The sequence below is a fragment of the Candoia aspera genome, chromosome 2, assembly GCF_035149785.1.
Source record: "Candoia aspera isolate rCanAsp1 chromosome 2, rCanAsp1.hap2, whole genome shotgun sequence".
In the NCBI taxonomy this organism is placed as follows: Eukaryota; Metazoa; Chordata; class Lepidosauria; order Squamata; family Boidae; genus Candoia; species Candoia aspera.
Window position 1 is genome coordinate 153,483,290 of NC_086154.1, and position 24,097 is coordinate 153,507,386.

The following is a 24,097-nucleotide window of genomic DNA, read 5'->3' on the forward strand; positions in this document are numbered from 1 at the left end:
GATTTTTTCTTTTCAATTCTGTTCTTTTAGTTTTGCAAACAATACATCTAAAAACAAATAAATAATATTCTTATAAGCCATTTTGGGAGAATCCTGAAATGTGGTGATAGTAATGATAGTAATGATGATGAAGATGATAAAATTGCCTTACATATTTGTATGCACTCTTGACAGCTGGATTGGCCTTATTCTTCATAGTACTTATCAGGGCTCCTCCACTTTTCTAGAGAGAAATGAACAGACATGACTATTAAGAGCAAGGCAATCAATTCCCATTCAATTGTAGCTATTGAAAGAAGACATTCAAGGAGCACCCTGGTGTCTGAATGAGTGGAAGAGCAAAGGGAGCAACTTATCAAAGGAAGTTCTACAGCAAAACCCAAGTGGACAAGGAAGCTCACCCAGGAAAATGGTGCTGAATTTCTAACACTTTCTAATCTGAATTTCTAACATGCAACAGGTCCCTTAAGCAGGATATTTACAACAACCTCCCTGTAAAGTAGATCAGAATTACCCTCATATTGGAAATATATGTAGGGTATCTTTTGGTATGGCCCAAAGACTTGGTGCCTGAAAAGTGGGTCCATGACAAAATTCGTATTGAGGACATCCTGATCTCATAGCATTTCTCTTTAGCCAGTACCTTACCTCAACTAACACTGGGGATCAACATGCAGTTTTGGGGGGAAATTCAGGGAGCAACGTCTTCAGCCTAACCTGCCTGGAAGATTATTAAAGTTCTGATTGCTACATGGCAGAGCCCTGCCCCCTAAATGGCAACCAGATATTCTTCCAAACAAAACTAATCAAAATAAAACCTCAGAAACATCCAAACACTGTGGATGGCACTGGGTCAGAGAAGGCTCATTTTAAGGGTAGAAGACATCCAAATTTACCTAAGGAAGAACAACTAACTGGCAAGCTCTCCTGTGGGAATACAGTAATACTCTGCAGGAGAGCTTCTCTGTAGACTGTTCTTCACTGGGTAGATTAGACGAAGATACTCACAAATGGACTAATAAACCATGTCACAATAAATGGAGAAGAAATTGAAGTCGTCAACAATTTCAGTCTACTCGGATCAATGATCAATCCCAAGGGAAGTAGTAATCAAGAAATCAAATGGCTTATCGTGCTGGGAAAATCTGCCATCAAAGACCTATCTAAAGTTTTCAGAAGTAAAGATGTCAGTTTAAAAACAAAGGTGCGTCTGACTCATGCCATGGTCTTCTCAATTGCCACATATGCCTGTGAAAGTTGGAGATTAAAAAAGGAAGATAGAAGAATTGATGCATTTGAATTGTGTTGGCGAAGATTACTGAAAATACCATGGGCTGCCAGAAGAACAAACAAATCAGTTTTAGAAGAAATACAACCAGAATGTTCCCTAGAGGCGAAGATAACTAGGCTTAAACTCTCATACTTTGGGCACATCATCAGGAAAGACCGATCGCTTGGAAAGGACATCCTGTTTGGTAAAGTTGAGGGCCGACAGAAAAGAGGAAGACCTTCAACGCGATGGATTGATACAATTACGGCAACAATGGATGCAAACTTTGGAACAGTCAGGCATATGGCACAAGACTGAACAGCATTTCATTCTGTTATACATAGGATCGCCATGAGTTGTAAACAATTTGACAGCAACTAACAACAACAACATGCCTAAAATGAGCCTTCTTTAACTCACTCCCATCCACATTTGTTGCAGTACTTTTCTCATGATCTATAGATGATGCCTAGAAAGGTGTCCATGCCCAGATCAACAATGGTCACTCATAGCAACTGGAGCTAGACTTAGGCACAAGAGACATAAATTCAAGTTGCATTCTGCATTATACATGTGTTGGAAAAAAAACCCTTTTAACATCCCTTTTCTCATCATTAAATGTATTGTTCTCTTAACAGCAATAATAATAAAAATAAGAAATAGGCTTAGTTGACAAAAAAACACATGCTTCTTACACTAAGTAGAACCTACGTGTAATCTTAAAAGCTCTAGCGTTTGCTCAGACACATTTTTTTGGTCTTGTCTTGAATGCATAAGAATATCTGGCAAGGATGGAAGTGAGGCATTTTCTCAAATGCTGCAGGTCTCACTCACATGCCTAGCTCTTTTGCATCCAGGTTATTTTTAAGAAATGGATAAGTAGGAATAAAGATATTGGTCCAGGCTCATTTACCCAGCTAAACATTAACTCCTTTTCACAGGTTAAACTCCTGCAGCTCTTAATCGTCTTGAATTATGGCATATGAAGAAAATGTGGTAGGAACCTACTTACAAGTATATTAGAGGAATGTCTTTCAAACTGGTTTTTCATTTAGGGTGACTGCATATGGGCTGCAAAAATCCAGACAACTACTAGATGGCAACAAGAGATCTTTGCTTCATCTAGCAGTCATCTGGATTTTTGCCATCCAGATCTACTTTACTGCAGGTTTATTGGAACAGCTTTGTAAACAAGAACAAATTCAGCTTAAACAAACAAAAGATGGGAGCCGCAATAATTAGAAGACATAATTGCTACTAGAAGATAAGAGTCCCTCTTAGATGAAAATGTATTTCCTTACCTTGAGGCTCTCCACCCACAGCTGATAAGAGTGCATACTACCTAGGAAGGAAGTGGGCACAGGTGAATTCTCAACCTGGCTGCAGGCCCTTACAGAAGATGGGCCTTGAACTGCATATTCAGAATAATGTATGTATCTGACATACAGTGTCAGCTATCTCCCAATAGTTCTTGCTTTTTTTTTTGCTTTTTTAACAACAGTTAAAAAGTAGCCCACAAAGGAAAGGATGTTAGGAAGAGCATAAGGGTCTTTGCATATCCATTGTCCCTGAACAAGGAAACAAAACAAGGTGGGTCTACATTACCTGGGGACAAGCTGCTGTTGATCTCTTGCTCAAAGAGATCAGAAAAGTCCTCTTCTGCATTTAGCTTCTCCAGACGGTCATTGATGAACTGACAGCATTGAGAATGAATGCAAGATTGGAGAGAAATAGAAAGAAGGATTTCATTAGAATAAATAGGAAAGAACCATCTTCCACTGAAGAGAAGTATTTAAGGTATTCAGAAAAAAATAAGGTAGCATGCAGAGAAGCACTTAATGTCTCATCCTCCTTGGAGACAACCAAGGAAATCAGTGGGAATATGACAAGTCACCTTAAGAAGACTGAATTCTAAAAAAAAGGATAAGATGAAAAAAAATTGTTTTTTATTTTATCTTTCAATTCAGCCTTCCATCCCAATACAGCAGAAATTTGACTGGATTAAATATTCTGGCAAAGGACTTCATTGATTTGCATAGAATTTGTAGGTACCGTAGTAGGTGACATACCCTCTTTGCCTATAACTGCAAAGTGTATATTCCCTGTATGTTGTTATAAAACTGGAATGAAAGAGACCCTGTTTCATTTTTTCTAGCTGCCAGCATTTCACAGATCTGAGCATAGAGTACCAGGCTGTAAGCCTAGAGCTGCATCCAAGATCTTTGCACACTGTCTTGTGGGACAGTTCATCAGATGCATGTTTGTCACCCCAAAAGACAGATTAAAGACAGCAAAGCTATGGTGGATTAGAATTGAGAAGGCCCAGGTGCAAGATTATACTCGGCATTAAGCTCTCTCAATGCTTTGGGCCCATCACTCTCACTTTTGGCTAAAAAAGAGAGAGGATGAATCATCAAGAGCATTGATTTGTTGGCCTAAATATGGGATAGGATATAAATAAATGTATGAAAACAGTCCCTGCAGTTCAGAAATACTAATATTACACAGTGATAATTATAGAATAGCATTAGCAAGGAAAACTGGTAGGGGAGGGGCAGGCTGAGGGAAAATAGTGGGGGAGGGCAAAAGGAAATGAATATTGTATGGACATGCTTCATTGCCATGTGGTGATGGAAGACTTACTGTAAGCAATGAAAACAGCAGCATAATAAAAAGAATAAATTGTCAAAATTCTTGGACCCAATGTGGGTCAATCTGTTATGAAGACATGTGTCAAGAGGATGTACGGGAATATCTCTGGGTGGTACCAAGAGGTGGCTATATGGGGCGTCTTAAATTAGAAGAATGGAAGAGTCAGACAAGGGCTCTTTGCTTGCATTACTCAGGAGTCTGTACGTGGCTGAATCTCTTCTATATATGCATGCGGGTTGGTTTGTGAAAGTTTTTGCTTTGTGGGCTGAACATGATGGCAGTCCATTTCCCTCCTCCCCCAGTGTTTGCTTGGAAAGCTAGCTGGGAATCCACCAGGTCTGCCATTTTGTACCTCCTTGAAGAGCTGCAGGTGCACGGCCCGCTGGAGGAAGTCCTGCATCGCACCGGATCCCTGCTCTAGGAAGCTCTCCTGGCAAAAGGATATGTCCTTTCCCTGTTGAGAAAGATGGATCGGGAAAGGAGCGGTGATAGCAAGTGTGTGACTGTGGTGGATGGGCAGAGACTCAAAGACCGGGATGAGGGGGCTGAAAGGAGAAAGTGGTAGGGAAAATTAGGGCTGGGGGAAAAAAAGAGCAACATCCCTGGAATATTCTTCTGGATGACAGTAATTCCAACAGTGGAAACCACAGAAGATGGTTGCTTTGAGAATTTCATTACAGATCTATCCCAAGCAATGGCTTTCGCTCACAATCCCAGATCCTAAGCCAGTGTTTCTCAGTGTAGGCAACTTTAAGGTGCATGCTGGCTGGGGAATTCTGGGAGTTGAACACACATCTTAAAGTTGCCAGCGTTGAGAACACTGCCCTAAGCAGTTTCTATCCATCCAGTGGTACAAAAGTGGGCGCTATAAGTGAACTTAACTGAATGGTGTTTGCAATGGTGCTGTCATCTCTGGTATGACCAGACATTGATTTACTTCACTGAAAACCCTGTTCTGGTATTAGTATGCCTTCTTTTCATTTTTAAAAACCCTTTATAAAATATAATAAAAGGGCACTGCTGCATGAGACAAAGTTTCCTTTTTTTTAATGGCCCATTTGTATGAATATCCTTCCCTTTAGTATTTCAGAAAGTATGGAAAAACGTGTGTGAGAGATGCCTGGGACAGACTAACCAAACTTTACTGAGAACTTTTTTTCATTAAAAAAACCTGCAAACCAATTTACCCTTGGCAAAGCTTAATCTCTATTTAACATTTTAGTCCCCTTCAACCTGTGAAGCTATCATGCTGCTGCCACCACCCCATAGAACTTGGAGGCTCAAACAAAATGCAGACAAGCAAACAAAGGTGGTGCCCAATTACCAAAAATGGCCAGCCCCAAATTTGTTTTTGTTTACATGTATATTTATTTTTGGTTGTTTTTTTAAAGGACGATTCTTACTGATTATATTTTTATTTTTATTGATTTATTTCATGTTGTAATTCACCCCAAAACGGGATGGGGACAAATGTGGAAGGAAGGAAGGAGGGAAGGAAGGGTTACATTCTTTCTTATGTCTCTCCGTTCTTCCCTATCTCCAAAGTTTCTGTGGGGAAAAAGGGAGCTGTGTAGAACTTCCCCTTCCAGCTGGGGGGCTGAATGAACAGGAGAAACCACTCACCGGACTACAAACGAGTCCCTCACGATAGCTGCCAAAGAGAAGTGCCTGGGCCCTGAGGAAGGCTCGTGCAACTCCATCCCCAGTGGTTGCAGATTGCTTCTTAAGCTGGAATTTCAGTAGGGAGACCTGGAGACACACAGAGAGAAGAATATATATTCATCTTAAATCCAGAGGCCTTTTCAGATACTGACTGGGTTTACACATTTGTATGAAGCCAAGGTTCGTTTTAGCCATAGTTTTGTGTCTAAACCGTAATAGCCCGATTCACAGCCAATGCTAAGCTAGAAAGAATGGTTTACGATCAACAATGGCTGGGTCTACATCTGCTATATCTGTAACACAGTCACAGTCATACAACAGGCCCCAGCTGTCACTAGAGCAGTATCCTATCCTATGTGTGATGGCCTGTTCCTTTTTTTTTTTTTTTGTGATCCATGCCAATGTAGTGTAGGATGAAGGTGTCAGACTGGGCCAGATCATGGAGTTCATTGGGTAACTTTGGATAAGACATTCTCCTTCAGCCTAACCTACCACACAGGGTTATAAAGGTTGTAAAGCTTGTCCTGTACAACCTTTTAAACTTTTAGGGGAAAGAACTGGTATAAAAGCTATAAATTTTAAAAAATGAAAATTTGGACCTTAATGGAATCATAGGACCTTTAGTAGGATTACCAGATCTGGACAAAGCAGAACTCTGAGTGACCACTAGATGGCAGCAAAGGAATACAGAAATCTCTCACTCTTCCAGATTGTTGCAGCCCAGGTGTAATGCCTTATTGAGTCCTAGTTGATAGTAAACCTTGCCTACCACTGACACCAGTTCAATTTTCCTAATTGTGGCTAGCCAGTTTTGCAACAATAGGAAAATATTTTAAAGGTTCCATTTGGGAAGTGTCCCCTCTTCCCGTTTTGCCAGTGTTGTTTTCAGAAAAGGAGGGGGCAAAAGAAAATATGCACAGCTACACATAAATGCTTTAATTAGTGTAAAGTGAAAATGAAACATTTGAAATTAAAGTTCACATAATTTAAACTTACATCAGGACAAACCAGAGTGCTGGGCAAGGAGGGAAAATGCTCCTTATGTAGAGAAAATAAAGCAAGGCTCTGAGTAGTCATAAGGATGTCAAAACACCTGCATTTTTGAAAAAGGCTCAAGAAAGGAATACTAACAACATCACTTGGGAGATTTTCCAGGTCTTGGAAGGGTGATTCCATTGTGTTGCTATCAATGCTAAGAATGACGACATCTTCCAGGGCTTTGCTCCTCACGCTCTAGAAAGAATTGAGAAACAATGAGAAGAGCTATTTCCTAAATCTTCTTACCTTTAGGTAGCCTGGCTCACAAGGGTCACCTGCTACTATGAAGATGATGGAAATGAAGAAGTGAATGAGGCCAAAGGTAGAAATGCTTCAACCAGCTGCTAAAAAAACCTCCACGGAGCAATCAACCAACCCTCACAAGGCTGCCCTGACTACAAGCAAATCCAAGCAACGCTGACTTCTGGGGATGTCAAAGAAACTACACTCTGAAAAGGGCACCCCCGAATCCTTTGCAACATCAGGGTACAGCTCGGAGCTTGTGCAAAATAGCAACAAGATACTTAGAGGTGCCTGGAATAAAGGTGGAGGGCAGAAGCAACAAAACAAAAGAATTAACTAAGCAAAAAGCACCTAATGTCCAGGTAAAGGAAAATGGGGGGAGAGCAAAAGCTTCTGGCTATATCACTTTGGGTTTTTTTGTTTTTGTTTTCCTGAACTGAGAAATGCTTTCCATCCATGCCTGGCCAAAATTCATTCTATTTAGATCAGATTCCGTGACTCAGGAGGAAGGGCCTGGGAAGAGAGCACATGGCATTTGCCTGGCTGTTCAGTGGGGAGCCTGGCTGGACAGAATGGAGCCCAGTGGCTCCCTGTGAAGATGGGGTGGCACCTGATATGTCAGGGGTGACAAGTTTAGCTTGCCTGATGATCAGAGACAGAGCTTGACAGGCACGGGAGCAGACTGAATTCCTATCAAGCCATCTTGTAAGAGCTGTTGCTTCTGGGTCCTTCCCCTGGGATGTAAGTCCTCCTCTCACAGCAGAAGCAGGACCTAAGGCAGCCTTGGCTCATCTCAGAAAAGCCAAATAGGGTCAGACCAGGTTGAATACTTGGGAGGGAGAAGAAACATCAGAATGGTAGGCTAGACTGGGAAGTCAGTAAATATCCCAGAAGGAGGCAATGGCAAATTAACCACAAGGAAGCTACATGGATGTGTTCATTTAGTCACCAAGAGTCAACCTTGAGACTTTATTTTTACTTTCTCAAAAGGCTAAACTTCTGTAACATCAAGAGCAGGCAATCTTATACCTGCCGTATTTAATAACTTAAGTGAAATCTGCCCTCTGCCACATATTCCAGAACGTAAAATATTCCTGTATGAGAACTTCTTGAAGTACAAAGCATGCTAATGAGATTTATGAAGGTGAATCCACAATTTCCAAAGTAGTAGATCGTGCTTCTTGTTAGTCAGTGGAAGGGAGAAGATGCTACAGTATTTAAATTCTCTGCCTGAGGTAGACCTTGGGCTCAACCTCATTCTGGTTATATCCCACTGGTGGTAAAATTTGCTGGGGCAAACTCTAACTGATCCAGCAGGAGAGTGAAGTATAGGGAAATACTTCATTTAACACCTTGCATTCAAAGGGAACTGCAACTCATGTCAAACGAGTCACTTGTGCAGAATGGGCAGCTGTATAAATGATATAAAATAAATAAATATATAACGTCTCTCCTAGCTGTTAATGCTCTGCCATTGTATGTTAGAACTGCTTCCCTCCATGCACCTATTCACAGAAGGCATTGGTTCCCTGCCATCCTTACAGTGATGTCCTCCTGTCCCTTTATCTTAGGGGCTGGGACTCAACTTCAGCTTTGTTAAACCTGCCCATTTATCCTAAAGACAAGATGGCTTTGCGATCTCACCTCCATAAGGCTTGTGTGGACTCCAATGAGATAGGGCATAGGGGCACTGTTGATGAAAGAAAGAAACATTAGAGCTAGCACCAGATATTTGTGGGGTCCTAGCAGGATAGGCCTCCTAGCTCCTGTTTTTCTCTTACAATACACTGTGACAGCTTTCCCCAGTTGAATGTCCTCCAGATATATAATTTCAAGTCCCAGTTTTCTTCCCTCTTTTAGAAGTGCTGTTGCCTTAGGAGGCCAACATCTTCGAGGGGGGCAGGATCGCAGGGGGGGGGGGGAGAAAGAAAGGGCTGAATTCCCTTTCTGTGCAGATCTCTGCAGCACATGAAGTCTTTCCTTCACAAAGTCTTCCCTTGAGATTTAAACAAAAAGTGGCCAGCTGAGTCCAGATGATTGTACCACAAAAGACAGGTTCCTCACATATATTCCTCAGTCACCTCCTCATTGATGCTGGTAAACCCAAGAACTGCAAATTATCCATACGAATTTCCTTAAAATACTCTTTGGAGAAAACATCAAAAACATCAAAAATGTACAGGGCGGGGAACCACAGAAGCCTTTGGCATAGGCTGCTCAACCTACAGAAGCTGACTTTTAACTGAGGAAGGTGCAGTCACTCACCAGCAGTAGTCAAGGAGGTGTGGTGGCAGTGCAGGGATAAAGATGTGCTGCCAGTACATAGGATACAACATGGAGGAGGAGGCCTGGATGCAGGCTGTCAGCTATGGGGAGATGAGAGACACGCCTTTCATTAGAGTAGAGACTGACGGTGCTTGAAAGCCGAATAACGAGGCTGGCTTTTGCATAATCCTTCTTCCCAAAGTGACAAGTGAGTAGAACTTTCCCTGCTGTACGGATTGAGAGAGTAGCAGCTTCTCTAAGGCCATCTAGTGAGTGGATGGCAGAGCTGAGATTTGAATCAGGGCCTCTTAGCCACTACACAGGCAGGGATAGTAAACGTGGGGGTGGAGGGAGCAGGTTTGTGTCTGCTGCTTACCCTCTCCACATGCTAGATCGTCCTGTTTCCTGGCAGCCCTGCTTTTGGCCTTAGGGAGGAAAAGGCCCTATGAGGATATAAGGATAGCCTGATACCGAACGTGCAGCCCCCAAGCGGCACAGCCAGCGAATATGCCCCAATTCTCTTTTTACACGGGGAATGCAGTTGATTGGGAAGCCTCATCACAAGATATCAGATCACAGGATCCACCTTTGAGCCAGGGGAGGATCCTTTGCAATTGGAAGAAATGCACATTCCTTAGCAAGCTTAATTGCAATTTCTAAGGCCTTCCCACCCAGGTCTAGCCAAGGCTTAGCTTTGAGCTCCCTGCCTTGTCTTTTCTCCACCCGCTTGGCCTCACCGTGCTGAGCTTGCTGCTGGTGAGCAGGATCCGCCGCTCATGGAGGAGGCTTGCGTAGAGGTGTAGCATGTTATTCACGTCCACCGCCACAACAAACTCAGTCAGGTTTCTCTATCGAGGAAAGCCAATGCTTAGTTGGGCTCTCTGGGAACAGCTTCAGCAACCAAATCCCTCCCTCCCTCCTCCATTTCCCTCTGTTTTACCCACGGCAACACAATGGCTCTTCCCTTCACCACTTTTACTTGGCCCTGCATTTCTGCCACCTTTGTTAGGACCCGGGCCCTATGCTCTTAACAGGAGCCTGACAGCAAGGAAAACTCAACTGAAACAGAACATAGAAAGCTGCCCTATGTTAAGTCCATCCGTTGAGATTGCCTGAGTCAGCGCTGTCTACTCTACAGGGACAGCACCATAGAGTGTCCAGAAGAGATTATTTCCATCACCTGAGACATGATCCTTTGAAACTCAGTTTGGGATGTTCTATTTGCATGTTCTTTCACTGAAATTCAATCCCTCCTGTTTTTCTGCCAGGAACAAACTCAGTCCTTGCACTGTTTTCTCTCATGCAATTGTTGAAGGCACCGTGGCAGCCTAGCCACGGAAATGCAGCCACCCTTGATATTACCTCTATTGTTTGTCTGTTGATTGATTTATATTTATCTGTGCTGAATCCTTCAGCAATCCCAATATAGGGGCAGAAAATACAGTAAATATGAAAACTTTCATGGTAAATCCTGAAGCAACTCCTTCCCAAAACAACAACAATATGCAAACCAAATTAAATAATATACCAAAACTGTTAATACAGTAGCAGCACTTGTACTCTAAAGGGCTTCTGGAAAAGCCTGGATTTCACCAATTTCTGGAAGGCCGTAACCAAAGGGGCCAATCTCATTTCTCATGAGAGGCTCTTCCATACCATTGCTAACTTGACTGAAAAGTAATGTTTTGTGGCCTCAGCCCCCTTAGCTCACAAGAATGGGGCATCCACTAGCAGTTTTTCCCAGGAGGCTCATCTCAGATAGGTTAACTGTGGTTGGAGCAGATAGTCATTGCAATGCCATTGCACCAAATCATATAGGGATTTATAAGTAAAAAATTAACCTTTTGAATTGCATTCAGAAACTTATTGGCAATCAGCGCAGGGCCTGCAAAATAGGTGTAATCTGTTCAGAGTGACAAGGGCCAGCCAAAACATGGGCCATTGCATTTTGAACCTACAGTTACAGAGTGGTCTTCAAAGGCAGCCCTATGTATAGCACATTACAGAAGTTTAACTAGGTGGTGATTAAGGCATTAGTCACATTAGCCAGGTCCTCCTGATATACTGCAACTAGGATATCAGACAGTGCTTGCTGAATGTGCTCTTGGCTACAGCCTCCATCTCTGCATCCAGCAGTAGGCATGAATCCAGGAAGACCCCCAAGTCAAGGACCAGTTGCTTAAGGGGCTTTGACACTCCCTTGAGAGACTACCCTGGAGTTGACAGATGCCAGCAAAGAACAAACACAACCCCATTTTGCTTGAATTCAACCTCCTTTTTGTTCCAATTAGATGCTCATAGCCTCCAGGCACTGGGGCAAAATTTTGATAGTATCTCTAGCTGGAGCCAGGGTGGCAATATAAAGCTGATATCGTCAGCATATTGATGGCACTGTACCCTGAACCTCCTAATGACTTCTCCTGTCTGTATCATGTAAATGTTAAACAGCAAGGGTAAAAGGCTGACTCCTGTGGCACCCCACGGAGAGGCAGCCACTAGGCCAACCTCTCCTTTACCACAATCAACTAGAACCACTCACTGAGGTAGGAGTAGAGCCACCGTACAACAATGTCTCCAATTCCCAGCTCTGCAGCAATCTAAAATGATACCATGATCAATGGCACTATGGTATTGTTCTAGATCCCATGATGCCTTGTCATCTCTCTTTACCCACCCTGCATGATACTTCCACTGTCACCAATACTTTCCATGTACCTTCACTGCATATCCATGATGGAATGCCTAAGGGACCTTGGGGACACAGAGGAGGCAATAAGTCCTTCAAGGCAGGAAACGGAACAGATTCTTGAGTCCAGGGTACATTAGGTCTAAGTTACGTGGGAACATTACTCTGGTGGTCTTTCAAGATTAATGTCAAGCTCTGCAAGCCTGGCAAACTCTGGAAAGAAGAACCACTTGGATTTCTGGAAAGATTTTTATTGCTAGTAGGGTAAGGTAGTCCCGCCTTAGGCACAAAGCCAGCTGGGTGATCTTGGGCCAGTCCCTCCCTCTCAGCCCTGGAAAGGAGGCAAGGGCAAACCACTTCTGAAAAACCTTGCCAAGGAAACTGCAGGGACTTGTCCAGGTGGTTGCCAGGAGTCAAGACTGATTTGAAGGCGCACCCCCTGCAAAAAAAGTCTCTTGTACAAACTATACCTAGTGCAATTAAGGTGGAATTACTCTGATTCTCTTTCTCACACTTCTCCCCTTACCCTGGACTCAAGAATCTCTTCTGTAACAGCCCTGTTTCCTTCCTTAACTGTCTGGCTGTGATTCCAAGGTCTGTTAGGATATTCCACCCAGACACCAGCTCCAGCCTCTTTCAGGAACTGCCCTCTGGATCACTTCACTATCCCACTGTTTTGGGCTCTTTGTTAACTTTCGTCGCTATTCTTTTCCCTCCCACGCTTTGCAGCCTCCAGCTGCACTTCACTGGACCCCTAACACCTAAAATGCATCTTATAAACCTGTTATTGCTATTCTTCCCCCAAAATCATCTTATTTTCTAGCGGTGATCTTGCTGCGTGGTAAGATGAGGTGACTGCTTCAGGAAAAGGCTTCTGGATGCCAGTAAGTGAGACAGCACCGTGTGACCAAGATTATGCCTCTTAAACAGGGTCAATGTTTGCATGGCCCTCCCTAAAGGAAACAATTTACCAACGGCTTTTCACAAAAAGCCTGCTGGATTAGTGTTGCAAAGGAATATTTTTCTTTTTTTTTTTGCCCCTGCTGCCTTCTTCAGGATCAACCATCTGTAACACAGCTAAACCCAGCTCAGATGAGCTGACTTCCAGAGTCTATTTTTAATGCCAGTCCTTCACTCTGAAATGTTAATCAAAAAATAGTTCAGAGAAACATGTGCAGTGATTTCCACAATGTAATCACACCCAGCCCTGCAGATTTGTGATTACATTGTATCTTTCCAGACTTGGTACTTCTCACTTAGAGAAAAGTTGCCCCTACAAAACCACACATCTTATATTCTGTGACAGAGCTGCTATAACTTACGTTGTCAGGGATGGTGGGCAGTTTGCCAGGATCAGGGGCAATGAAATAAACCTGGAACAGAGAAGGAAAGAATTGATTTAATTTAATCTAATCTTTCAGTTTCGTTATGGCTGCCCTCTCCAGAAGACTCTGGGCAGCTATATTTAGAAGCAGAGCAGTGATAATTGTGGCATTAGTTAATGCAAGCAACAATCTAGCTACATATGCAAACAGAAGGAATCTAATTAAGACTGCACGCTACATTACATTATAATATCTCACAATATTTTCATTTTTAATTAAATGGAGACATGGGATGTTGTCATTTAGTCAGGGAAATATCATAAGGAGTAGTGATATTTGAACTTTTCTTCTATGTGCTGTGCATTATTTCCCCAGTTTAATTTCTCTTCCCAAACCTCCAAAGCTGGAAGGAGAAAGGAAAGAGAATAAGAAATTATAGATACGATGCAGGCAAATCTTTCCCTCATTCCCAAATTGTACCTCACCATCTTGTTTGGGGAAACAGTTCCTGCCCAAGCAAATTAGCAGTTAATCAGATTACCTCTTCCCAAAGCTACACTTATTAAACAAACTCATAGGGAAATTGAAGCCCATAAGCCATCCCTAGATCAAAATCTGCAAACTTCAGAACATCCTGAAGTCACCCTGCCAACATTTGCTGGTGAAGCTAATTCTTAGCAACATGACTTCTTCAGTGAAAAATGTAAAGATAAGGATGGGATAATGCAAAAGGCACTCATTTGGACTATTGCAGTGCCCATAAGTTTGAGATAGGTGGCCTTATAAATCAAGTAAAATCCTACAAATCAAGTAAAAAAATTCAATGTATCAAAAGATGAGCTGCATTTTTTTCAGCCTACTTCCTTGAGGCCATCAATGCATTACTGTATAGGTTGTATCTTATACAGGCCAGAAAGGGTTGCACACCCATAAGGTAGTATGCTCCTGGGCCTTGGAGACAGTGTTTGATCCTTCTGAACGGAAAGCAGAAACAGTTCTAGGCATACTCTATGCATACAACAGAACGAGATGCGAACAAGCTGGTAGAATCACGATCCTTTCCCCACTGGATGGTCTCCAGATGTTTTGGAATGCAACTCCCATAATTCAAGAGCTTATATTGTTAGAAAGGAGGGAAGTTGAAGTCCACTGCATCTGGAAACTGAATTAAGATCATTTTAAGAAAAGAGACCCCATTATGCTAAAAAAGCAAATAAACAAAGTAAATCAATCAGAGGACTAGAAAGCAATTTCTGGACTTGGGTTAGAATCTTCCTCATTCTTTTCTGTTCTTTTTATTCACAAACGTTTAATGTGGTAAGCTTTAAAAATGGGAATATGATTTCTCCCACGTGCAGCTTCAACTGGAAAAGCCAATTCTGCCTCCCTTGGTTGCATGCATATACCTGGAGATAGCAGTTACTCCTTCAGGGCAATAGTGACATCATTTCCATAAACAAAGGAAACATAGGTAAGACCACAGCAGACCTCAGATTGCGACTCACCAATGCTGTCCCAGGGTCCAGATCCCTATTTTTGTTTTGCCTGTTCAGATCTGTCTCAGTAGAAATTTTCAGTTTAGATGCTTTTGGGTCCTTATAGAACAAAAGGTGATTGAAAAGGAAGGAAAGATGTGATGACTATTTTGAACCAGAGGCCTGGAACAAAACTGCAGTTAATAAATGGAGGCCATCAAGTCTCTACTATTACAAACCTTTTTCTAACATGCAAATCAGAATCTTTCTACAATCTGAATCCTTTGATTCAAGTCCTGCACTCAGAAACTATGGCAAGCAAGCCTTCATGTTCTGTGTGATAGACTTCCAGATTTTTAAAGCAGGCTATCATTTCTCAGTCTTCCTAACACCATGTTTTCCCAGTTTCTTCCATTTTGCTTCTTAGGACTTAATTTCTTGCCCTTTGATTATTCTCATTGCCCGCTACCAAACCAATTCCACAAATCCTTCCTAATGTGTGAAGTCCATAAGTTATTTACTCACTAACTTAGGATGGAGTCCACAACTGGACATAATACTTGGAGACTGACCAGCGCAAAATAAAATGGGGCTACTCATTCCCCTGACAGGGAAACGATACTTCTCTTAAAAGAGCCTAACATTGCTTTTACCGTTTTTTTTTTTGCAGCCAAATCACACTACTGGCTTATATTCCACCTGCAGTCAACTCCAAGGACTTTTTCAAAAGTTCTGTTACTGTTGCTGTTTGGTTGAGTCCAATTTCTGTCTGCAGATGTGCACATCCTGGCAGTCTTCTTTTTTTTTGAACCATTAGGCAATTATTTTTTGCCCAGTGAAGATGGAAAGGCTTCCTTCCCTGGTCCCTGTGGTATTTCACTCATTTTCCAGGTAATTTCCCAGACCAGTCTTATCAAGAAACCAATCCATCAGTTTCACAATCCCCTCTAGTTCAGTTTTCTCTGCTTTTATAAGGGCATTGCATCTTTGTCCAGGAAGAGAAATGGACAGTTGCACAACATGGAAAAACTTTGCATGTAATAGTCTGTAGAAGTTACTCTTCTCCAAAAGACCCACCACAAAGGCAGTCAGAGACAAACCTCCTCCACACCCATCGAGGGGAAAAGCATCTAGGTGTGACAGTGATGGGATACAACACCTGAGTGGTTTTACTCCACTGTGATTTCTGCTCCAGATAGGGAGGTTGTTTCTATTTTAAACTATTCAGCTTGTAAGTAATAAAATACTGACATGAGCGTAAATTCACAAGCTGTCGAAGGATATCTTATTTCACTACTTGTTTGTTCCCATTCTCCATTCCTTCTGGGGGCCAACCTAGAGATTAATGTATCTTTGCATTATTAAGCAGAAGGTATTTTTTAAAAAGTGTAACGGTGGGCCAGGTGGGACAATGGCAATTGAAAGGACTATAGCAGGCAAGAGAATTTAATCCTGAAATTTACCTAATGGAAGGTGAATCCCCCATTAGTATCATTCCAGCATTGACGGAAAGTTTTCCCACAGGATCGAGGAGAAGAGAGAAAAGATTAAATCCCTAAGCCTGTTGTGGGAGTCCTCCCTCCAGCTGATGCTAGAATTCCGTATCTATTTTCTTCCTTGTGCATATCCTGACTCACTCCTGATTTCTTATGGGGTTCAACCCTCATTTGTCTTGTGTGTGTAACTGCACTTGTTGAACTGGTGCAACTCCCACACGGCTGCTTAAAGTGACTAAAAACGGATGGCAGCCTTGCTGAAAACTGTGTTAGGACTGTTGCCTTGGAACAAAGATTTGAAAGGGCATACTTACAAATTCAAGGGTGATGGGGCTGCAGAGGCTAGGCACAGGGTGGAGATACAGTGCAGATAAGAACTCGTCCAGCTCTGTGAACTGGCAGTGGAGACAAAGGCAGAGGTTGTATCCTTGAATGAAAACGTTAGGAAGAGGGACAAGGGGGTAGAGGGTCTCTGGAGGCATCTCTGACCCTGGGATCGATCCAAGGCTCTTACTCTTACCTGATTTTTGGCTATGTTTTCCGCAATGTAGTTCAGGATCTTGTAGAAGACTTCAAACCAAGGTAAGTAACTGAAGGAAGAAGCGACGGCAGCATACGAAATGATTTTATTGAATGCATACGCCTTGTGTGCAGATATTTCCCTGTTTGATCTCTGTCCATTCCAGATCAAAGTACTTCAGGTGGCTGAGAAAGACCCAGGACAGGCAACCAGATATCCTCCAGGTGTTCTGGACTATAACTCCTGTACAGTAACTCCTCACTGTTGGGTATGTTGGCTGGGGTTTATGGGCATTATAGTTTAAATACCTGGGAGGGTGGTATTGAGTTGCCAATCCTTAACATACTACACCTGCTGCAAAAATACAGATAACCACTAGATGGCAGAAAGACAATTTTCTGCCTCTCTTTGCTGCCATCTAGTCGTTGTTTCAGTTTTTGCAGCACAGATACAGTATGACTCCTGTCCTAAACAGTCCCTTCTGGTCAGAGAAACAAAGAAACAGGTCCAATTCTGTATCAGGCAGCTTCATACGTTCCTACTGACCATGGCAGGCTATGTGCTTTTAGGAAGTACAGTATTTCATCTGTGGTCCTGTAGGTCAGAGGCTCCCCATTGCTATCATATGGGCTAATTTTATCACAGAGAGAAAGAACTTTCAAACGCTCAAAGCAGCACGATAATCCCATTCTGCAAAAGGTGGTGGTGGTGGGGCTAATACTAACCCAGAGGCCACTGATGGCCTGTGTTTACTCGCCATGCTTAAACTGTTCATTATATTAATTCATTTTCTGAGAATCAAATGGGCTGGATTTGTACAGCATGCAAAAGTTTCCACGCCTTCACCCTCAAGGTTAAGATAATGAAACTTAACATGCACTGACATGATCTTTAAATTACTTGGTTAACAGTATTGTGTGAACACCGTCATTGCGTCCATGCAAAAGCAAGATTCCAGCTGGAAACTTTGTGAATCACAGTATGATCTCTTAACCTTAGTATTATTACTTGTTTTCTAGAATACTTCTTACGTACTCTCTGCAAATAATGATTTGAGTCTCTTCTGCCTGATACACACCTGGTGCTTTCTAGCTAAGGAGACAGTGTATTTTAGCAGCCAACAACCCAGAAGGCTAAAGGAGAGTTGGAGGCCTTTGCGCCAGTGACTTACAGGATTTACCCGAAAGGCAAACCCCATTTCCCCCACCAAGAGGAAGATTGGCGAGAAAGACCTGGTTTGCCTCTACTGCTGTATTCTCCCTGAATCTTGTCTTCCCTTCAGGAATAGATAATTCCATGCTTCAATAGAGTATTTCCACAATGCTCAAGAAGTTCAAGGCAGCTTCCAGCTGGGACTTACTTGAAACCTCCCACCCAGGAGGAGCCCCTCGTACCTGAGAAGGCACAGGCAGGTTCGGAAGCCGACGGCCAGCCGGCAGAAACCAAAGCGCTGCTTCCCCTCCATGTCGGTGAGGGCAAAGGTGAAGTGCTGGACTGTGGGGCACTCCTTAGCCCTTGGTAAAAAATGGGGCAATAGTGTCAAGGAGGAACATTATGATGGGGAAGAAAGCAACAAAACATCCAACAAAGGCTGACCAATTTATTACAGCATAAATTGTGGTAGGCACTGCCCACGTGGTTATGTTAATTATATTCATTAATTAGTGAAAAGGGTGGGATGAAAATGTTCAAAGATATTTTTAAGGGGGGCTGGGCTTACGGAGTAAAATGGGTGCCTGAAAACTTGGCTAAAGGGACCCATCATCCCTTGAAATGTTTAAAAAAGGATAAAAGTGTGCTAGATTGGGTGTGTGTGTGTTATGGAGTGTTATGGATACCTTACGTCTTTTCAAACCATGCCACTTATTTTGCCCTTTAAAAAGCCCCCAGGCCTGCATGAAGTTACCAACCAACCCTTCTTGATATTTCCACTCTCCAGCTCCCTTTGCACTCTTTAATGCAGATTTTCCCCAACTCTGGCTTGAAAGTGGAGATTTCCCTTCTTTCTTTCAGCTGAAAAGCGCTTATAAGATGAAAACTTCTCCACTCCTGGAGGAGCTTTGTTCTTTCCTCCCCATCCCCCCATTCAGTTCTGGGGAGGGTGTGTTCCTTCTAAGGGGAAGAGTCGAACCAGAATAATGACTCATTAGAGACAGAGGAAGCACCCTTTTTTGAAGTGTCAACACTTCTTCCTGCAAGGAGTGATTGAACAATCCACCGTAATGAGAATTACCTCTTTTCAGTAGAGACAGAATGGAAATAGGTACAGCTCAGTCTATATAGCAATGTGGGAGACTTTTCCAGCGCATGAGAACTTTATGCTTACGCTAGGCCTTTTATTTTAGTTTATTTCTTATTTGAGAATCACTGCTCTAAGATCAGTAACTGATCCTGGGAGACTAAGTCTGCTCGATCTGGACCTCAAAAATCCAGAAGACCATTAGACAGCAGCAAAAAGTATGAGTATTCTCTATTTTTCTAATGTGACTTAACAATCATATGGAGTTTTCTAGCCCAGATCTGAAATGCTCTCCCCCTGGTTTGGTAATGTGGTTTTGCATGAATTAGATATTGATTTGTGTCTCTTATAGAATTATTGATAATTATTGATAAACAATGACATTTTCAATGTATCACAGAACGACTACATCTTCTTTTTCATTATTGTTATTGTGGTTGATACTACTGATAGGATTTAAGGCATTGCCCACATATACAACTCATTCATGTAGGAAAGAGACATTGTGAATGATTTTCTATCTCTCTAAATGCAGCTTGTTTCAATACAGATAGGTTCATTTTAGGGCCAGTTTAAGGAGTTAGTAGTATATAGAGAGAGCCAGTTGGGTGTGGTGGTTAAGGCACTGGGCTAGAAACCGGGAGACGGTGAGTTCTAGTCCCACCTTAGGCATTAAGCCAGCTGGGGACCTTGGGCCAGTCCTTCTCCCTCAGTCCTAGGAAGGAGGCAAGGGCAAACCACTTCATCAGGTGGAAGCAAGCTAGGGGAAGTGATCTGAGGGTGTAAAAACAAAAGGCTACTGCTGACTGACTTTGTTTTTCTGACCGTGGTGGTGGTGGTGGTGGTGGGAGCATGCCTTGGGTCAATGGGGATTTGGGGCATATGGATCTACTCATAGGCTTACACAGCTCCTTATTAGCCAATGGGTAGATCAGGCTAATTGGACTTTAGAGCACACAGGTCTTTAGCTACTACAGCTCTGTGTTAGCCTCCAGGTAGATTGGGCTCATGGGTTTTCAAAGAGTCTGATCTAATCATTGGCTAACACAGCTCCTTGTTAGCCAATGGGTAGACGGGGGTGACAAATCATTTTCCGAAGCAGGATTTTGTTGCATGGTGAGTGAGGTGGTTCTGTTCCTAGATCATTTTATCAGTGCAAAGGGCTATTACAGTACTTTTAAAGCACACCGTCTCTTCCTCCTCACCCTCCATCCTAATTTTCAGGAGTCCATCTGCAATGTTAATCTAGAGCTGTGTGTAAGAGAAGCATCCAAATCTGGTGTTGGACTGGGCTGCTAAAGTCTGGCCCTGGTTCACAGGTATGGTATATCTGGGAACTATCAGGTTAAACATAAACACATGAAGAGACCAAGTGATGTATCTGCATATCTGAAAAAGCAGACTGACCGGCTTGCAGAAATCAGAAAGCAACACTTTCTAATGGACAGAAGATTGCTCATTAAATCTCTGTTAAAGGCAGTGGTTGATTAAAAAGTCAACAAACTTAAATTGCAACAGCACATCTTTCATGCTTAAAGTACATGTCTGAATAAGCTGGAGAACCTCCACTGCCTACCTCTTTATATCAAAGGGGAAGCAGAACTTGGGCAGCATCTGGATTGATTCCTATAGGAAGAAGGAAGAATCTTTGATCATTATGGGACATATATGAGCCTGATCTCAACAGTCTCTCACACAAGCGCAAGGAAGAGTGACCAGGAAATCACTTGCATAAAATATGGAACATCATGCAAACCTATCCATGAATACTCAGAAGGAAATCCCAATTACTAAATTAGATTCAGACTAAATTATTCAAATGCCACAAGTTAGTCCTACAGATTTCATGAAGGAAGTGTTTTTATGTTTATAGATTGCCTTCATCAGCCAGTTGCACCTCCCTCAGAAAAATTCCTTAAGGATGGGGACATTATGAAATCTTCCTGTGCTTTCATTGTATGAGAATAATACCAGGGGCCCTCTGACAGAGGCAATTCCACAACCTACTGTGTTTCAGAAGTTTATGTGTTTAGGCTTCAGGAACTTATATTTATGGTGGAACCATAACATATTATCTGAAAAGATAATTGATCACCCTCTTATTTTATCTTCAAAAGATCTAATATCAGGCAGGCTTTTGAATATTGTTGTGAATCTCCTAACCACCATGCCTGGAATCTTTCCCCCCATAACCATTAAAGCTGATGCTCTTGGCCAGTTTAATTGCTGGGAGCATGTTCATATACAGTGATTAATCAGAATATCAGAGAAACCAAACTTGTCATGAACAGTCTACATCCTAGGGCATGACTGGCCTTAAAATTATTTAAAGTAAATATTTGCTGGGGATTATAGTCTATATGCTCTTACAGGTAGTCCTTGCTTTACAATGGTAATTGGGACTGGAATTTCTGTCACTAAGCAATGTGGTTATAAAGCATGATGTCACATGACCGCACTTCTTAGCAACGGCAGTTCTGGCAGTCCCTGGTTACCATTGTTAAGTGAATCACCATGGGTCATTAAGCAGGATTTCTGACTTCCTGATGACTTCCCCATTGACTTTGCTTGTGGGAAGGTGGCAGAGAAGGTCACAAATCATGATCACATGACCACAGGACGCTGCAACGGTTGTAACTCCGGGCTGGTTGCGGAGCACCCAGATCATGATCATGTGATTGTGGGGATGCTGCAATGGCTGGAACTTCAAGGATCAGTTGTAAGTACCACTTGTTAAGTGCTGTCGTAAGTTCAAACAGTCTCTGAACAAGTGGTCATTAACTGAGGACCACCTCTATTTGATTGTCTAACCAATAGGAGCAGCAAAAATATAGAAAAGCAGAAATAAAACTTAGTCCTGTCTGAACCAGGGTTCTTTTTTTATCGTAGCTCTTACAAGAGCCAGTTTGGTCTAGTGGTTAAGGCTCCGGGCTAGAATCTAGGGGACTGAGAGTTCTAGTGCCACCTCAGGCCTGAAAGCCGGCTGGGTGACCTTGAGCCAGTCCCTCTCTCTCAGCCCAACCCACCTCACAGGGTTGTTGTTGTGGGGAAAATAGGAGGAGGAAGGAGTGTTAGGTATGTTCGCCACCTTGAGTTATTTGTAAAAAAAATTAAAGGGATAGAAAATAAATAAACAATAAAAAAATATATACCCATCATGCTATTTGCTTTCAGGGTAAGAACATTACAGAAAGTGCAGAAAAGGAATAAGAAACAATCACTCTAAAAGGTAATGGCATGTAATATTTATCCATAAATACATTAAGTAACCAAGGAGACATCACACATCCTTGTCTTATTTCTTGCTCGATGCTGAACGGCTGAACGTTTTATTTTCATGCGTGCTTTACTTTCCTCAGACGCAGCTGTTATCATATTCAGCACCTAAACCTTCAACTCCATATTCACCCCCCAAATACCATAATTTAAGCCTATCCATTTTATTCACTTTCTCTAAATCAAGAAATGTACAATAAACTTTCTCACATTCCTACTTTTCTCAAGGGTCTGTTGAATGGCAAACATCTGACCTGCATACCTTCTGCCTGGGATAAAGCCACATTGCACTTCTCAAGTTTTGCATATGACATTTGCAACCTTTGGTACCCTTTCAGCCACAGTTCCTAGGCACTCTTAACAAACCAATCTCTCTCTAGTTTTCCCATTCACTCTGGCACCTCTCCCTTTGTATACAGAAAACTACAGTATAATGTCGGTTTCCAATACTCAAGCACAGTTACATTCCTCACACTCTTCATTAAGCAACTCCATAAGCAAACTATATCATTTTAACTATTTTCCAGTTATACTATCTACACCTTGCAATTTTACCATTTTCAACATTCTCACAGGATTAATTAGAATTAATTGAAGGGTAGAATTGAAGTAAGTGCCATAAATGGATACTAAGAAATGAATTCTTAGTATCCATTTATAGCATTTACTTCAATTCTACTCTTCAACATGTCACTATAATTCTTGTATGGATCAACTATTCCCATACAAATCTCTGAAGTACTCCTTTCAGCATTTCTTCACTTCAGTTTCATCCCAAATAATTTCATCACCTTTATTTTAAATTCTAATCACTCTGCTGGAGGCTCTTTATTTATTTCTCTTTTCTGACTTCCAACACAATTTTTGGTAACAACCATTCTCCTATGTGTATTTTCCTCTGCATCTACAGCCAATTTTATTTAATTATACGATCAAGGGTCCTTTTTCATACTTACAACATGTATAACTCAAAATACTTGAGTGTCTCTCTGTAACATGATTTGTTTCACTCTGTTCCAAGCAGTTTCCACAACCTCTTTTCTTATGTCCATTCCATTCAGTTAGGAGAGTGATTTGTATTTTCTCTTCCTGCATTTGCTCTATTTTTACTCTAGTTCCTTTCATTTTCCTTTTCAAAGATCCACTCCTGGCACTGCCAAAGAACAGTTCATCTCACATTCAGAACCTCTCATCACCCTTGTATCCTTCACTAATCTCTCAGGATTTCATCATAAACAATCAAATCAATTAATTGTTTAGATTTATATGAATTGCTTTGCCATGTGTTTGTATAATAGACTTAGACTTAAGCCACGTAAACAGATCTTTTTCTGAGCAAATACTCGCCAAATAATCTCTGTTCTCATTGATTCTTGGATCCCCAGATGGCACAATCACTTTTTTGTACTTTCTCATTCAGAATGCTGTATAAAGCCCCCCATATCTCATCTCCCAATTCTTCTGTTTTCACCATTCTTCAGAACATAAAACTGCTTTTACCTCCAGCCACAACAACCTAGATGGCACCAGTTCATATTTTTGACATACAGTTTAGTCCTGTCATTCCTAATTAAATCTGTATCTTCACCAACTCCTTTCTATAAGATCTGACCACCTTCATTCAGATTACATCCTTTCCCTTTCTCTTAGTTTCACAGGCACACAGTATATCTCTTTTCCTTTCTCACATTTCATTTATTATCAATGTTCTTGGTAATTTACTCCTATTACATTCCAATCTTCTATGTGTCTTAGTTGTCACAGGGACCCATAGATATTGACCATTGCTGTCCAGCTTGGCTTTGGTCAACTGAGGGTTTCACATCATGTTTCTTAGTAAGACAGAGGTGTTGACTAAGTTACCATCTTTAGTTGTATCTATGCCATGGGTAGCATTCCCTGCTAACATTTAGAACAGTTCAGGGACATTTTGGGATTTATTTATTTATC

General features: G+C 41.9%; 1 protein-coding gene across 4 annotated transcripts in view; it reads right to left on the minus strand.

Moving 5' to 3' along the window:
* DENND1C (DENN domain containing 1C) overlaps positions 1-24,097 on the minus strand; it is a 35,925-nt gene that overhangs the window by 6,083 nt on the left and 5,745 nt on the right. For 2 of the 4 annotated variants that reach the window (XM_063294375.1, XM_063294374.1), the window contains 15 exons: positions 20,448-20,497; positions 18,027-18,146; positions 16,633-16,702; positions 16,427-16,507; positions 14,647-14,736; positions 13,139-13,189; positions 9,868-9,978; positions 9,131-9,231; positions 8,510-8,555; positions 6,716-6,817; positions 5,546-5,671; positions 4,275-4,376; positions 2,876-2,963; positions 2,572-2,612; positions 152-223 (listed from right to left, as the gene is read on the minus strand). In XM_063294375.1, the coding sequence (XP_063150445.1) occupies positions 152-223; positions 2,572-2,612; positions 2,876-2,963; positions 4,275-4,376; positions 5,546-5,671; positions 6,716-6,817; positions 8,510-8,555; positions 9,131-9,231; positions 9,868-9,978; positions 13,139-13,189; positions 14,647-14,736; positions 16,427-16,507; positions 16,633-16,702; positions 18,027-18,146; positions 20,448-20,497 (1,251 nt within the window). The remainder of the gene's footprint in view (positions 1-151; positions 224-2,571; positions 2,613-2,875; positions 2,964-4,274; positions 4,377-5,545; positions 5,672-6,715; positions 6,818-8,509; positions 8,556-9,130; positions 9,232-9,867; positions 9,979-13,138; positions 13,190-14,646; positions 14,737-16,426; positions 16,508-16,632; positions 16,703-18,026; positions 18,147-20,447; positions 20,498-24,097) is intronic. The other 2 variants (XR_010067266.1, XM_063294376.1) reach the window with 2 other exon arrangements.